This window comes from Peromyscus maniculatus, chromosome 20 (assembly GCF_049852395.1).
Source record: "Peromyscus maniculatus bairdii isolate BWxNUB_F1_BW_parent chromosome 20, HU_Pman_BW_mat_3.1, whole genome shotgun sequence".
Taxonomy (NCBI): Eukaryota; Metazoa; Chordata; class Mammalia; order Rodentia; family Cricetidae; genus Peromyscus; species Peromyscus maniculatus.
Window position 1 is genome coordinate 52,865,001 of NC_134871.1, and position 17,212 is coordinate 52,882,212.

Genomic DNA, 17,212 nt, shown 5'->3' on the forward strand with positions numbered 1-17,212 from the left:
TCAGCAGCAGGGTTGGGGAGGTGGAGGCGGCAGGAATGAGCACTGCTCTAGAGATGGAGGAAAGGGCCTCCCTGGGCTAGGCAAAGGAAGCAGATGTCACTCACCTCCGGTTCCCACCATGTTTCCCACAGACCACCATCAGCCCCGTGGGCCTCGGTGAGCCTCCTACCCATGTGGCCACGGGCTCTAGGCTCTCTCTTCAGCAAGGCAGTTATGACCCTCAAGCTGGAACCTCACTCCGGGCGGTGGGAAACTGAGGCCACACCCAGAGCACCTGTACTCCCTTCTCGGGGTGCAGATCAGAGCTGGTTGCTCTAGGCTTGCCTCGGCTCCCAAGCCCTGGGTATCTCTGTGAGTTGGCACCGGCCCAGTAGGGTGCCAGCTCCCATCCTGTCACAGCTGCCCGAGGCCTCACAGGGCGTCCATGGACGTTGCTCGGGAGAACAAAGGCCACCTGCTTTGGGTACTCCTCTTTCAAGACACCAGACTCAACACCAGAGCCCCGCCCCCAGCTGCGCCACCGGCTCGTCTTTGGTGAGAGCAGTCCTGCTGACCGCAGAACAAAGATTGCTGCCCTGCTCAAGGGTGGGGGTGGACACTTGTCACCTTTCCACAGCAGCTTCACACACACCACTCCCCTGCCCAGGCCCCAGGAGGGGTGGAGGGTTCTGGGACAGTGGGGCACCTTCCCTCAGGTGACAAGGCTGTGGGAGCATCTGGGGCCTTGCATGTGGCCACACGGTGGGACCCCCACTCCCTATGTGCTGTCCTGTGGGATGCACTAGTTCAGGTCGACCTCACGCTGCGCTCGGGAGAGGTGAGCACAAGCTTCTGAGGTGGCAGCGACCCTGCAGACAGTCAGGAGCCCAGAGAGAACCACAGGAGTCAATCCCCTGCAAGCAAATGCTAATAGCTTTCCAGAATCATCCTCATTTACAGAAGGGTTGCTCTGTCTGCTTGATGCCATTCTCCTGCCTCAGCTAGGACAGGCGTGCTCACTCAGGGTGGGGCAAGCTGCACTTGCACTCATGTTGAGATCCACAGGGTATCTAGAGGTCACAAGGCCCCAAGTACCACCGGCCAGGACCAAAACCAGTTGCACAAGAATGGGGACAGTTGAGTAATAGGACAGGTCCTGTCTAGAGGCCAGCCGAGTCCTGCTGAGAAGGCTATCCAGACTAGGTGCAGGCCTCCCCAACAACAAGTTAATGGGCTCCATCCCCGAGATTCCCCAGCATCACTGAATGAGAAAGCCAGCCAGGCAGCTTAGAAAGGCTCACATTTATCAGGCGTCTCCCCAGGAGCTTCACTCGACTCCTGCTGTGGAGCAGGCTGTGTTGTGAGGGAAGCCATACACAGCTGATTCTTCAGTGACCACTGTCCCATGAACAACTTGGTGCTGGTGGGGGTCTCTCCATGGAAGAACTGGGGCTGGCCTAGGCAGCCAGGGTCCCAGGCTGCCCTTGCCCAGATACACCCTACACCTTACACCATGCTCCAAGTTTCCTCTGCGAGGGACCACCCATTCTAGGGCATACAGCAGGCACTTAATATGCGCTTCTTGGATATGGACAGTATATGGTACTCAATCTCCCAGCTCTTGAGTGAGGAGAGGGCAAAGTGGCTGCCAAGGCCACTGGCCAGACTGAAGGCCAAAGGAGCTATGATCTCGGCCCTGGGAGAGCAGCTGGCACAGGTGACTGAAAAACCCCTCTGGCACCAGGCCTGGTTTGGAGCCAAGCAGTGTCCAGAGCACCAACAGGGCAAGTCTAAGGCTGCCCCAGGCTAGCCCTTCCTGGATTCACTGAGGGGCATGGTTGGGTTCAGAGGCAGAGCAGCATGCTGGTCGGGCAGGTGGTCTGGGGGGAATTCCTTCCCCCAGCAGCCAGACAGCTTGTCAGGTGTAGGGATGGGTTGAGTCACACAATGTGGCGCTCAAGGGCTGTGCTCTGAGGGAAGCCTTAGCCACAGCTGACACTGCAGTGACCATTGTCCTCAAGTCTGAGGAAAGAGGGCAGGTACAGAATGGCCTCATCCTGGCGCCATTCCACACAAGGCCCTCAGAGGTCAGGATCCACACTGGTCTGCATCACATCCACGTGGTGGTAGTACTTCCATGCCTGCCTGTTGCAGCTCTTGAGGATGCTTCCCAGCTGCCGCCCTGGGCCTACCTCAAAGGTGCTGGGGAACTCGGTGCCCTTCTTCCGCTCATAGATAGAGTGCATTGTCTGTTCCCATTTCACCGGAGATATCACCTGCTGCCCCAGCAGCTTCCGGATGTGTTGGGGGTGCATGTATTTATGCCCATTGACGTTGGAGTGGACAGCAACCAGTGGCTTCTTGATGTTAATTGTGCCTAGAATCTTCACCAGGGGCTCCACGGCCGGCTCCATGAGGCAGGTATGGAAGCCGCCACTCACTGGCAACATCTTGGTGCGCTTGAAGTGATACTTAGCAGAATTCTTCCGGAGAAACTGTAGGGCCTGATGGGGAAAAAATGAGGAATCTCACAGACAGTTCCAGCTGTTGCTGGCATCCGTGTGTGTGTGTGTGTGTGTGTGTGTGTGTGTGTGTGTGTGTGTGTGTGTGTGTGTGTTGCACAGGGGTCTGTGCGTGCAAAGCATGACTTCTGCCACTGACTTTCATCCTCAGCTGTTGGCTTTTTGAGACCAGGCCACTGTCTGGAGCCCAGGCTAGCTTTGTACTCACAGTCCTCCTGCCTAAGCTTCCCGAGTGCTGGGATCACAAGGTGTGCCTTATCACATGTGGCCCACAAGCCCTTCGGCGATCACCTTAGTTCACTTTTTCAATTCTAGTTAACTTGGTTGTACAGCCAATGCCCCAGCAGGCTGTCTTTCTTTTTTTAGGTTTATTTTATTTTTGTGTGTGTGTTTTGCCTGCATGTATGCCACATGCATGCCTGGTGCCCAAGGACAACAGAAGAGGATGCCTGGTCCCCCGAACTAGAGTTGTGGATGGTTGTAAATATCATATGAGTTCTGAAAACCAAACATGGGTCCTCTGCAAGAACAAGTGTTCCTAACCTCTGCATCATCTCTCTGTCCCGACGGTCTTTCTGTAGGGAGGTGACATTCACCTGCCCCAAATGAGAAGTGACCATGGCTGTTAAGTAGAGACGTAGTCTGACGTGGCCTAGAACTGACCAGCGTAGTAGCTTGGACGCTCTTCCTCGCCCCTGAAATGGCACAATGCTGCTGGAAAGGTGGCATTCAACTCCAATGCAGAGACGGGCTGGAGTGGAGACGGGCTCATCAGTTAAGAGCACATACTGCTCTTGCAAAGGACCTGAGTTCAGTTCCCAGCACCCATGTGTGCAACTCCAGCTTCAGGGCACCCACTGTCCTCTCTGACCTCCACTCATATGCACATGCACCTCCACAGCAGACACAGACATACACACATACACACAATTCAAAACAAATCTTTTGTTTGAGACAGGATCTCTGCGTAGACCAGCCTGGCCTCAAACTCACAAAGATCTGCTTGCCTCTGCCTTCCAGATGTTGGGATTAAAGGCATGCACCATCAAACCTGACAAAAATAAATCTTAACAAAAAGTGTGTGTGTGGGGGAGAGCACAGGGCATCTGGAGGAGGAGCTGGTAGTACCTGGCACACATACTAGTTTTCAACCAAGAATCCTATTTCCTCGTGATTGCTCCCAAGCCTGCTTCATGTCCCTCTCTCTGGAGCCTGCAGGACAGGAACTCAGAAGGATGACCCATGCCCACTTCACCAGCTCCTTGCTGGGCCCAGGATAACCACAGTTACCCACAGGCTATGGTGAGAGCTGTGCTGGGCACGGCAGTCTGATGGTCAGGTCAGCAGACCTTAGGTTCTCACTCCACGCCCACTGTAATCCCACGGCAGCAGCCGTCCATCCTCCAAGTTTAGATGGTGCTGGTTTTGGCTGTTTGCCCATCTCTCTGTATCCCACTCTCTGAAGAACGTACCTGCTCACCTGGGCATGGTAATGGGACTTCTGACGAGTGAAGCCCAAACCTCCTTCCTGTCTTTAGTCCCAGCTTCCAGCCACAGGGTGACAGACAGTGCCACAGTGCCTGCCAGGACAGGTGTGTGCACCATGCCATGAGAGGTCTGGGCTGCGGTTACTGTTTCCAGTCCCTTTTCGACCCCAGTGCCTTGACACCCACTGAGGACACACCCCAGGAACTGGGGGACTCTCTGACCCTAAACACCACCCTTCCCACCATGCCTAGATTTGACCTCATGCAGACCCCGGTGTAGACAGCTGCTCCGTGATACTTCTTTTTTTTTTTTTTTTTTTTTTTTTTTTTTTTTTTAGGATTTATTTATTTATTATGTATACAGTGTTCTGCCTGCATGTGTCCCTGCAGGCCAGAAGAGGGCACCAGATCTCATTACAGGTGGTTGTGAGCCACCATGTGGTTGCTGGGGATTGAACTCAGGACCTCTGGAAGAGCAGTCTTAGTTAAGTGCTCTTAACCGCTGAGCCATCTCTCCAGCCCCCCCGTGATACTTCTTGTGGCACGTGGTGCTTCTCAGGTAGGGTTCTTGACTAATCAGTGGTAGAGCTGTGGCAGCAAGGCCAGAGTCTCTAGATCCAGAAGGCTCTTCTATACAGCCCCTAGTTTTTAAATGCTGCCAGAGGCCAAGGAGCTATTCCCCTATCAGTCGCTGGAAATGGCTCCATGCTGGGGAACCCCAGCCTTCACCTGAGCTTTCTGGGGAAGTGCTGGCAAGACTACCAGAGTAGTACTTGGCTTGTTAGCCAAGGTCTCCCTGGTGTAGTACGCAGACTGGATGTGGTAGAGCAGAGCCTGCCTGCCTGGGGCCTCCTGAGCCACTTCTTAGGCTGCTCATGGAGGTGACATGGTGACCTTCTACCACGTCACATGAGTCACCAAAGCACTGTGGTGCTCACAGGTTCAGAGGTGGTAATTGAAAGGTCACCCAGCAAAGGTGACCCAGACAGTGGGAGGAAACCACCAGAGTGAGGACGGGGGTTTAGTGGCAAAGAACCGTGTGTGCAGTTTGGTTTGCTTGATTTTTTGAGTCAGGGTGTCACCATGTCGCCCTGGCTGTCCTGGCACTTACTGTAGACCAGACTGGCCTTGAACTCAGAGATCCTCTTGCTCCTGCCTCTGCTTCCCAAGTTCTGAGATTAAAGATGTGCACCATCACACCTGGTTATACACTGTTATTTTTGAGACAGGGTTGTAGGTAGTCCAGGCTGGCCTTGAACGCCAAATCCTTTTGTGTTCCTCTCCCAAGTGCTGGGTTTTAAAGTATGTGCCTTCGGCCCAGCTACTGGGGTTCAAATTTGGCCTTCAGTGACACATGCTTGAGGCAGTGTTGACTGTGAGTTCAAGACCAGCATAGGCTACACAGAGGACTCAAACTTCTGGCCCTTGTCTCTCAATCTCGGCTTCCTTTTGTGTGAAATGCGATAATGACGCCTTCGATGGTGGGCTGGCAGCGAGGGAGTAAGACAGGTGACAACAGGCTCTTACATGGCTTCTAGTTGCACTTTCTTGGCGCCTCAAGGTTGCACTGGGGCCCCAGCTGCCATGTCCACAGGGCTCCTGCCCCTCCACTTAGTGCTTGACCTGTCCCCTCCTGTGTTCCTGGACCTGCTGTCACCTTGTCACACTGCTCCTCCTTTGACAACAGGAATGCTAATGGGTCTGTGTGTCCCTAGTGCACAGAATATCTTGGTAAGTGACACTTGGAGAAACAGCAGACCACAGAGGACCGAGCACTCGAATGCAAAATCAGACACTTAAAAAAAAAAAGGAGGGTGTCTGGCGGTGGTGGTGCACACCTTTAATCCCAGCACTCAGGAGGCAGAGGCAGGTGGATCTCTGTGAGTTCGAGGCCAGCTTGGTCTACTGAGTGAGTTCTAGAACAGCCAGGGCTACACAGAGAAACCCTGTCTCAATGCCCCCCCCCCCAAAAAAAATAAAGATTTAAAATAGCAAAAGAAAAAGCCAGGTAAAAAAGCCAGACAAAGCCACAGAAAACAGGCCCTCTCTCAAAGCAAGCAGCCAGACTGCAGGCCTAGCATGGCATAGCCGGGCCCTTTGACCTGACCAGGCGACTGGTCCAGAAATTCCGTTTGCCGGGAAGCAGGTGATGCCCTGGCTTCTGCTCCTCTCTGCCGCACTCGCTCTGCCACACACATCCTCGGCCATTTCTCCAGGCCACGCTCAGCAAGGCACCCACTCTGCCACTGGGACCCACAGGCATGCAGACTCCCCTGCTCCCCAATGGCCTGGAGTCTGTGAGGGCGGCTCCGTCAGCACTAACCTCAAGGTGTCCTGAGATGACCCTGCAGTCAGGGAAGAGGTAGTTGGACACCTGGCACACCGGGTTCTCTATGCCCAGAGACTTGCAGTGCTCCTGGGCTTCCATGCAGGCGAAGGAGAAGTTGGACTGTCGCTGGCCGAGGACAGACAGCATCCCACTGGGGATGGCTTCAGATGCTTCTTGCATTGCTTCGGCTCGGACCTTCACAGCATACAGACCTAGCCAGACAGAAGTGCATTTGGAAATCTAACTGTGAGACGGAGGGTGAGCCATCAGCGAGGGAAACAGTGGCAGTGGTGCTGATGCCAGGTTGGGGGTCACAGTTCTAATCATCTTTATCTGCCATGCTGAGTGGTCATATCCAGCACAGAAGAGCATTTACTGCACAGATCGACCTGACGGACACAAAGTGAAAAGCAGCGTGCCCACTCTATTAACACAAATAACTTGGGCTGGAAAAATGGCTCATCGGTTAACAGTGCTTATGTTCCTTCAGGGGGCTAGGGTTCCATCCCCATCACCCACATCGGGCATCTCACAAGTGCATGCAACGCCAGTTCCAGTGCCCTAGGTACTGCACACACTTGGCACACAGAAACTCATGCCAGCACACACACATAAAAATAGATATTATCTCAGGACAGGAGACTGTTTGGTTACTACACTGTGAGAGAGTCTACTGGCCGTGATAGGCAGAGACCAGGGGTCCTGCTTCAAAGAGCACCTACAATGCTCAGGAAGGCCCCTAAAATCTCCTGGTCTCAAACATCAGCATGGCTGCTTCAGAGTCCAGGGAGGTGGAGAGAAACAGGCTTGGAACTGCTTGGTGTCAGGCAAGCCACACCTTCAGGTTCAACTTTCGGCTAGCAAACCAGGACAATAATATCCACTCTGTCTGGGCTGTTATAGAAAATGGGAGCTGTTATTTAAGAGAAACTGAAAAGGAACAGCAGTCAAGACCACCAGACAGACAGGCGGCTGTAGAACTACAAAAATGTACATGAACTTCATGAAACGTGACTCATAAGCCAGGCGGGAGTAATCCATGCAGAGCCCTAGACCCCACACTGCCAAGGCAGGAGAGTAGAAACGGGCTCAGGTCAAAGTGAATACAGGACTGCAGTCAGGCGGGCAGAGAGGAAGGGCTAGGACAGCACCTCTGTCCACTCCCAGCGTCTCTTGCTTGGGCAGGATGGGCTGACCAGAAAGAGGAGAGACAGGGACCGCCTGGGGCGTGACCCAGACAGAGGCCGGAGAGACCAGCCTCACAGCCTTCTCTGTGCATACCTCACACTCAGGAATGGGCGTGTTGTGTGGGATTTACAGCTCCATGGCCCTGGGCAACCGTGGGGTACACACCTGTACAGCTGTTGACAGGAAGCCAGAGAAAAGACTAGGCAAGGTGGAGGGCAGGTGTGAACATTCCTCTCTGTGTGGTAAAGTAGTAACTATGACAGACGCCACACAAACACATTTAGCACACACCTGTGAACATGCTGTCACTCTGTGTACGCTGCACACACAAAAACTACAAACCCAGCGGAAACACTGCCATCCCTCCTGCAATAGTAATAAGCTTCCCCCCCCCCCCCCCGGAGCTGGGGACCAAACCCAGGGCCTTGTGCTTGCTAGGCAAGCACTCTACCACTGAGCTAAATCCCCAAACGCCATAATATGCTTTTTAAAACAGCACTGGTAAAGCCAGGTGGTGATGGCTCACGCTTTAATCCCAGCATTTGGGAGGCAGAAGCAAGTGGATCTCTGAGTTCTAGGCCAGCCTGGTCTATAGAGTGAGTTCTAGGACAGTCAGGGCTACACTGAAAAACCCTGTCTCAAAAAACAAAAACAAAACCAACCAAACAAAAAGAACCCAGCATTGGGACTGGAGATGTAGCTCAGGGCAGAGTGCTTGCCTAACACACTCAAGGCCACAGGTTCAATGCCCAGCACACTCCCTCAAGAACACCTCACTCCCTTTTCCTCCTCCTCCAACCCCGTAGGACCTGCCCCTTCTACCAGCTGGATTCATGTACTGTGGGCACTTCACAGTACAGTTTAACTATACAGCGGCTGTACTATTTACATTCCCGGAAGCTGGAACCTGGGCTGATTTCTGTGCATCCTCAACCCTCTTCTCCCATAGGCTATGAAATGCTGTTCATGTGGGCTGACTTGCATTTCCTTGATGACCACTGTTGTTAAACACATGCTTGCTGGCCACCTGGGTCTCATCTCTCAAGAAATGTGAGTTCAAGTCCCTTCCCTGCATTGACCTATAAAGCAAACTTTAAATCAATGAACTGATCAGTCAGCCAGGCACTTGTGGTGTGTGCTCTTGCTCTCTCGCTCAGTGTGTGTGTGTGTGTGTGTGTGTGTGTGTGTGTGTGTGTGTGTGTGTGTGTCTGTCTGCCTGCCTGCCTGTCTCTGCCTCTCCTCCCCTTTCACTCTCCACACTCTCTCTCAGACAAAATGTTACTGAGGCTAGCACAGAACTCAAATCCTCCCTCCTTTCTGAGACAGGGTCTCACTATATAGACCAGGCTGGCTTTGAACTCACATAGATTCACCTGCCTTTTCTCATTTTTTCAAGTGCTGGAATTAAGGGCATGAGCCCAAGCTCAGCTCAAGTGACCTTCTTGCCACAACCTCCCAAGTAGCCAAGACAAGAAGCATATGCTACTGTGCCTGGCTTCAGCCAAAAAAAAAAAAAAAAAATCTTAGGAAAAGATCAATGGCTCACTGGTTAAGAGTACTGACTGCTCCTGCAGAGGATCCAAGTTCAGTTCCCTGCATTCATGTTGGATGGTGGGAACAGGCTTTGCATACATACACTAGGCAATAATCAAAGTATTCATTTACTCTTTTTCTTTTTTCATGGAACACCTACTGAACATTTCCAGGTGTGACAGGCACAGAGAGTGAGTGCCTTAAGAATGCAAAGGAAGGGCCAGCAAGAGGGCTCAGGGGGTAAAGGTGCCTGCGGCCAAACCTAACAACCTGAGTTCAATCCTGGGAATCCACATGTTGGAAGGAAGGATAGATTAATTCCTAAAAATTGTCCTCTGACCTCCTCACACACACTGTGGCGTGTGCATGCATACACACATACATACACACGCACAATTTTATGTAATTTAAAAAGAATGCAAAGGACAGTGAAGGAAGGTGGCCACGGAATCAAGAAAGAGCTATCAATCTGTCAATCCTGTCTGTGTCCGGGCCGGGTGAGGTTTCCCCTGTTGCTAAGATTACACAGAAAGCCCGCACTGAATCCTTCAGACTTCAAAGGGGATCAGTGGAATCCGGTCCATGAGCTCCAGGGTCACCTGCAGCCCTGTGCTCCCTTCCCAGCAACCTTGGAGTTGGTCCAGCACCACTGTCCACAGAGTCCTGTCCCACTGAGCCCAGCAAGAACACACCCCCGCACAAGCCAAGGTCCCTTGTGTACCTTCAGAAAACTCCATGGCCCCGGCAAACACGAGGGCTGCAAACTCTCCCACGCTGAATCCAGCTGCAGCAACACAGTTCTCAATGGCCTGCGGGGACAGAGCAGAACGTGAGGCTGAATGCTTGGGAAGAGTTCCATCCAGGGACATGCACCTGGGAATCGGCAGGGCAGTTAAGTGTCATCACCATGAGCCGATTCTGTTGGCCTGGTACTCCAGCTCGAAGCAGACACACAGAACTGGGCTGACAACCCCTGAGTCTAGCCCTTTATTGACGAGGACCTTTCCCAGAAAGGAAGGCTAAAGCCAATCCTACCCACACCATGACCCAGAGCTCTGGATCCTCTTGCCTTTGCCCAGAGCACTTTCCTGGGTACACGGGGTACAGAAGTTACGTGCACACTGCCTATGACCACTCATGGCTGTAATCGCTGCACTGGGGGAGACGGAAGCTAAGGGATTTTGAGTTCATCGACAACACAGCTACTTTACAGTTCATCCTTCCCATGCTCCCAACCAAAACAAAAGTACAGGCATTAAAAATATGATTTTTCGGGCAGTGGTGAACACCTTTAATCCTAGCATTTGGGAGGCAGAGGCAGGCGGATCTCTGAGTTTGAGGCCAGCCTGGTCTACAGAGCCAGATCCAGGACAGGCACCAAAACTACACAGAGAAACCCTGTCTCGGGGCAGGGGGGAAAAAGATTTTTCCAGGCCACATAGAACTGCATTTCACTCCCCTAGACCTACTTCACACTACTACTAAGTAGATAACAACAATCTCTATAAAATCTCCGTACAGGCTTGGCCCAAAGTAAGCACTGAGGAATGTAACCTTGAGCTTCCTGTCACTCCATCTTACAAGGTGGCTGTCAAGGTAAAACAGGGTCTCAGCACCAGTTAACATATATTGTCCTGGTACTACTCTATTTTAACAGCAAGTGATGTCACATGCTGTAATATCTGCCATGCCATCTTCTGTCTTTTCTAGACAGGGTCTCACTATGTAGCCCTGACTGGCCTACAACTTGCTATGTAGTCCAGGCAGGTCAGATCCACTGGAGTTACAGACAGTACAGACAGTTGTGAGCTGACATGTAGGTGCTGGGAATTGAACCTGGGTCCTCTGGAAGTGCTCTTAACTGCTGAGCTGTCTCTCCAGCCCCTCGATAAATAATAAAGATTTATGTGTGTGAACGTTTTGCTTGCTTGAATGTTATGGGCACGTGGTGCACATACTTGGTAACCGCAGAAGCCATAAAACGGTGTTGGATGCCATGGAACTGGAGTGCTGGGAACCGAACCCAGGCCCTCTTAATTTCAGAACCATCTCTCCGGCCCAACACATTCATCTTTAATGTACTATGTTAACTCGGTGCGTTAAGTGTGAACTGTGTCTCTTCTAAGATGCAAACACCCTTGGAGCAGGGATCCCTGTTTTTTTTTTTTTTTTTTTTTTTTTTTTTTTTTTTTTGCAGGGAGTCTAGAATACTATCAATGAGTTCCACAATGGAAACCAATAAGAACCCTGCAGACCCAACAGACTCTCCTCGGCTCACCGCCGGCTGCAGGTGATGTAGCTTCTCCAAGGCGGCCAGCGAGGCCACGAAGACGGCGGGTTGGCAGTGCACCGTGCGGTCCAGGTCCTCCTGTGGCCCGTACAGGCACAGCTCCAGCAGATCATAGCCCAGCACCCGGTGCGCGGCCTCGTAGAGCTGGCGCACGCGCGGGAAGCCGAGCAGGCCGGCACCCATGCCGACCGCCTGGCTGCCCTGGCCGGGGAACAGCAGCACTGAGCAGCCTGCAGGCGGTCGCCGCGCCACCGCCTCCTGGGCCCCCGCCTCGGCCGAGCTGGCGTCCCGCAGCAGCTCGGCCACGTCCACGGCGTTCGGCGGCGGCTCCCGGTGGCTCGAGGCGGCGCGCCGTCCCCAGGACCCCCAGGCCCACCCGGCCCGAGCTACCCGGGCGCTCATAGCGAGACACAGACTAGGTGTTCGTTACCGCGGCGACTAAGGTGCACTGCGGCTGCGCAGCGGTGCGGTCCTTCGCGTATTTCCTGTCGGGTCGCTTAGGCAGCCAGAAAGAAAAAAAGTTCCTATGTTACTGATCCACCTCAGCTCTCATACCATTTGCAGGCGTGTCTTGGTCCTGGCGTGGTCTGTGAGTTTCCTTAAACCTCTCCAGCCAGGAACCACAGACAGCATTCCACAGTGAGCCCTCAATAGGTATTTACGTACTAAAGGGTGCAACGCCGTCCAGTAGAACGTGAAAGAGTACAGAGAACCCTGGCACATTCCCCAACCCCCCCCCCCCCATGATTCTGCCAACTGTATTAAGCAAGCAGTTCTTGAGTTTCCTACAAAACACAACTAGGTGCCCAGCTCCTAACAAACAGACAATACATCTTCGTGTCATGGAACCAAGTCCAGGATCGTTTTCAGATTCGCTTTTTAAAATTATCAGTTAACAAAAGCCTCAAAGATTGAGTGACACATGGTCAGTGACAAAACAGCAGACTGGAAGCTGTGCTTGTGCGGTCTCTGAGAGCGTGTGTGTGTGTGTGTGTGTGTGTGTGTGTGTGTGTGTGTGTGTGTGTGTGTGTGTGTGTCTGGGTCAGAAAGATTCTGACCTCACCCCTGCATCACATTCTGGAACTCTGATCTGTTCTCATTTCCTGCCTGTCTCTGCTAAGGCGCCCAGGACAGACGGACGGACACACACACACACACACACACACACACACACTCACGCGCACACACGCACACCACAGCACTTCACAATGAGAAGATCTATGTGGAGATATATTTCAGTATACCCTGGCTGGCATGCCAATGCCATAGACTTCAGGGGCTAAATAATAGGAATCATATCTCAGAGTTCTGGAGACTGAGAAGTCCAGGGTCAAGCAAGACACTTGCAGATGCAGTCCCTGGGAAGAGTCTGTTTCCCAGTTTGCAGATGACTAGCTTTTCCTATCACCACACGATAGATGGGGGTATCTTCTTCTAAGGGTATTAATCTAATTGATGAAGGTTCTACCTCATGACCTAATCATCCCAACCCTCAAGAGCCCTACCTCTAAATACCATCACACTGGGGATTAAGGTTCAATATAGGAATTTTGAGAGGAGGTATCACTCAGTCCACAGTAATCCACATTCGAACATCTTCACTGAGTTTGAAGAAAATCAAATAAGCATTTCAGCATGTCCAGGCTTGTTTTTTTCAAACTTATTTTATGTTCTTGTATATATGATAGATTAATATATATATCACTCTGGCCGGGCGGTGGTGGCGCACGCCTTTAATCCCAGCACTTGGGAGGCAGAGCCAGGCGGATCTCTGTGAGTTCGAGGCCAGCCTGGGCTACAGTGTTCCAGGAAAGGCGCAAAGCTACACAGAGAAACCCTGTCTCGAAAAACAAAACAAAACAAAACAAAACAAAACAAAACAAAACAAAACAAATCTCACTCTGTAGCCGACCTGGAACTCACTATGTAGACAAGGCTATCCTCCAACTCACAGAGATCTACCTGTCTCTGCCTCCCGAGTGCTGGGATTAAACGTGTGCACCACCACACTTGGCTATTTTTTTATTTTTAATTATCTGTATATGAGTGTGGGTGCTTATGGAGAAGAGGGTGTTGGATCCTCTGGAGCTGAAGTTATAGGTGGTTGTGAGCCACTTGAGAGGGTTCTGGGAATGGAACTCAGGTCCACTGCAAGAACAGTATGTATTCTTAATTGCTGAGCCATCTTTCTCTAACCCTGAAGTCTTGCTTTTGACAAGGAAAAGTGCTATGATGGTTTGAATAAAAATGCCCCCCCATAGGCCCATAGGAAGTGGCACTAAGGTGTGGCCTTGTTGGAGAAAGTGTATCATTGGGAGTGGTTTGAGGTCTCAGATGCTCAAGCCATGCCCAGGGTGGCATTCTCTTCCTTCTGCCTATGGATCCAGATCAGCCCCTTCAGGAGCTGCCTACAAGCTACCATGCTTCCTGCTGTGATAAGGGACTGCACCTCTGAAACTGTAAGCCAGCCCCAATGAAATGTTTTCCTTTATAAGAGTTGTTGTGGTCTTTCTGGAACCTATTCCCCATGCAGGGATGCCTTGCCCAGCCTTGATGCAGGAAGAGGAGCTTGGTGCATGCCTCAGTGTGATATGACAAGCTTTCTTGACTCCCATGGGAGGCCTGCTCCTTTCTGAACAGAGAGGGAGTGGATGGGGAGTGGATGGGGAGTGGATGGGGAATAGATGGGAGGTAGGGGAGGGAATGGGAAGAGAGGAGGGAGAGGAAACTGTGGTTGGTATGTAAAACTGTGGGGCATTTACCCACCACCCCCACAGTTCCCCAGAGTTTTCTTGAGTGCAATCAGCAGGAAATATTAGATAGAAGGATTTATTGCAGAGAATGTCTCAGAGATAAACAGATAGAAAATAAAGGATAGCCTCGAGAGGGCCTGGAACCTATTCCAACGGTCCCCGACTGTCTCTGGCCCAGGGTTTTTATAGAGACGCCAAGGGGTGGAGCAAAAGACCTCCTCCCCCAGCACAGCCAAGTGCAGACCATCTCAGACACCTGCACTCAGGCCTGTGGTCGTCATCATCCTCTATTCGGACCTGCTGGGTAAAGTCACGAGGAACCCGAGAACGGGCTCCCACATAAAACAAATGAAAAAGTTTAAGAGAAAAAAAAAGATAGCTGGGCAATAGTGACGCACGCCTTTAATCCCAGTACTCGAGAGGCAGAGCCAGTTTGATGCTAGCCTGGTCTACAGAGCGAGATCCAGGAGAGGCACCAAAACTACACAGAAAAACCCTGTCTCAAAAAAACAACAAAAAAAAGGGGGCTGGAGAGATGGCTCAGAGGTTAAGAGCACTGACTGTTCTTCCAGAGGTCCTGAGTTCAATTCCCAGCACCCACATGGTGGCTCACAACCATCTGTAATGAGATCTGGCACCGTCTTCTGCATACATAATAAATAAATAATCTTAAAAAAAAACAAAAAAAAAGAAAAAAAGGGGAAAAAACAAGAGTTGCCATGGTCTCATTCCTACAGCATCATCCCCCAAAGCTTAGCTAGGTGCAGTAGCAACTGCTCCTAGAAACTGGGGAGAAAGAAAGCTCAAAGTGACCTATTTGCAAATATCCTTGAAAATTGGTTAGATCCCTAGAAACCTTTCCTCTCCCCAGCCACTGGTCCCTGTCCTGGGAAACATCTGAGCTTCAGTTTGGAAAAGGTCAAGGGAAGGCGAGGCATGCATGTGGGGATTCCTCTGAAACAGGCTGACACTGAATGATGGATGTAGAGACTCACTCCAGCACTCTGCTCCATCGAGCTCCCAGAATCCTAATGTTAGACCCTTATCTTCCAAGTCCTGGAGATGCTGGCCATTCCAAAAGAAAATCCTGAAGTCATTGATATTCCAGGAATAGTGAACCTTAACTACCAAACTGTCATCCACAGGCCTATCTTTCTTTCTTTCTTTCTTTCCTTCTTTCCTTCCTTCCTTCCTTCCTTCCTTCCTTCCTTCCTTCCTTCCTTCCTTCCTTCCTTCCTTCCTTCTTTCTTTCTTTCTTTCTTTCTTTCTTTCTTTCTTTCTTTCTTTCTTTCTTTCATCCTCCCTCCCTCCCTCCCTCCCTTCCTTCCTTCCTTTTTTTTTTTGAAACAAGATTTCACTGTGTGACAGTCCTGGCTGTCCCGGATCTTGCTCTGTAGACCAGGCTGACCTCGAACTCACAGAGGTCCGCCTGGCTCTACCTCCTGAGTGCTGGGATTAAAGACATTGTTCATTTCTTTTATTGTGAGAAGGCATCTAAGGATTCCTGGGTATCTGAGGAAAGCTTGTTATGAACAGAAAAGAAAGCCAACATACAGAATTTGGAAACTGAGGAAAGAAGAAAACAGTTGTTTTTAAAAATTAACTTTGGGGTCAGTGAGATGGCTCGGTGGATAAGGGTGCTTTCTACTAAACCTGAAAACTGAGTTCGATCCTTGAAAACCAGATGATAGAAAGAAGGAGAGAGTTCAAGGACAGCCTGGTCTACAGAGCGAGATCCAGGACAGACACCAAAAAACTACACAGAGAAACCCTATCTCGAAAAACCAAATTAATAAATAAATGCAAAAAAAAGAAAGAAAATTATCACTGACCTCTTCATGAGGTAGGACAGAAATGGACAATGATATAATTGTGTGCATGAAAAAAAAAAATAGCAAAGGCGAACTGAAACACCCAGTGAAGTCCAGAAGAAACACTGGCATGGGCGGGAGTGGGGGAGAGGCAAACAAGTAAACATAAGAACTAAAGCGAGACCAGGGACGGAGAGATCAGAGCAGGAAGTCCAGGGCTCTGAGTGATAGGTGTTCCCGAAAGAGAAGTGAGGAAACAGAGCGCAGGAAACCATTGCGGGCAGGGAGCAATTCAATTCTGAAAAGTAACGACCAGGCCTTTCCACATGGGCACAGGGGCTGCGGAAGCCCAGGCAGGGTGGTGCATACCTGTAGCCCCAGCACTTGAGAGGCCAGAATGGAAGATCATGAGTTCAAGGCCTGCCTGGATTACACAGGAGACTCGAAAATAAAATGAAAAAATGGGGGCTGGAGAGATGGCTCAGAGGTTGGGAGCACTGGCTGCTCTTCTAGAAGACCTGGGTTTGATTTTCAGCACCTGAATGGAGACTCACAACCATCTGTTGACTACACTTCCAGAGTGTCCAATGCCCTTTCTGGCCTCTGTAGTCACCAGGCACAGACATGGTGAACAAACATACATGCGGCAAGATACCCATACACATAAAATAAAAACAGCACTTGGGAGGCAGAGGCAGGCAGATCTCTGTGAGTTCGAGGCCAGCCTGGTCTACAGAGGGCGTTCCAGGACAGCCAAGGCTACACAGAGAAACCCTGTCTCAAAAAACCAAAACTAAATAAATAGTAACAAAAATAAGAAAGAGCAGGCCCTTTGGGTGAAGGCTGGATGGGCTAAGCTTCTCACATAGAAGGTTGCGTTTGCAAAATTTCAAAACTTTGTAGCCCAAACTTGAACTCTTCCATTAACTCTTCCAACCAGATAGATTGCATCCAAAGGTTGTAGCAACAAGGTGGCCTCGACAGCCGAGTAGACCAGCAACCTGTACAGTTGCACACTGGTGTCACAGCACAGGTGGCCTGAGGCCATTAGATCACAACATATCTTCAAGGTTCTGAAGGACAGTAGCCTTCTTAGTCCACCAGGGAGGACAGATTTGTAAGGTCACCTTCTAAGCACACCAGCAAGAGCTCTAGGAGGACTGAGTCAAGCCAGACAAAGCGGGCGGGGGTGGGGGGTGGGGGGGTGGGGGGGAGATGCTTGGTCCGTTTTTCTGTTGCTATCACTGAGTCACTGAGCACCACACACTGGTTCATTTATATAGCATAGAAGTTTATTCCACTCACAACCTTCAGGTTGGA

General features: G+C 51.0%; 1 protein-coding gene across 1 annotated transcript; it reads right to left on the bottom strand.

The window, feature by feature from the left end:
* Nucleotides 1-1,266: 1,266 nt before the first annotated feature.
* On the bottom strand, nt 1,267-11,779 carry Mcat (malonyl-CoA-acyl carrier protein transacylase). Its single transcript, XM_006980244.4, has 4 exons — nt 11,317-11,779; nt 9,760-9,847; nt 6,312-6,529; nt 1,267-2,483 (listed from the first exon to the last, which is right to left on the bottom strand). Exons 1-4 carry the CDS (start codon nt 11,728-11,730, stop codon nt 2,061-2,063), a joined length of 1,143 nt encoding a protein of 380 aa, XP_006980306.1. The 5' UTR covers nt 11,731-11,779; the 3' UTR covers nt 1,267-2,060.
* Between the last annotated feature and the right edge of the window lie 5,433 nt (nt 11,780-17,212).

Excerpts from the sequence above, each read along its gene's own strand:
- Mcat (XM_006980244.4), bottom strand. The coding sequence starts at position 11,730 with ATGAGCGCCCGGGTAGCTCGGGCCGGGTGGGCCTGGGGGTCCTGGGGA. Across the intron at positions 9,848-11,316 it reads TACATCACCTGCAGCCGGCG|GCCATTGAGAACTGTGTTGC; the intron begins GTGAGCCGAGGA and ends CTGTCCCCGCAG. Across the intron at positions 6,530-9,759 it reads GGCCATGGAGTTTTCTGAAG|GTCTGTATGCTGTGAAGGTC; the intron begins GTACACAAGGGA and ends CTGTCTGGCTAG.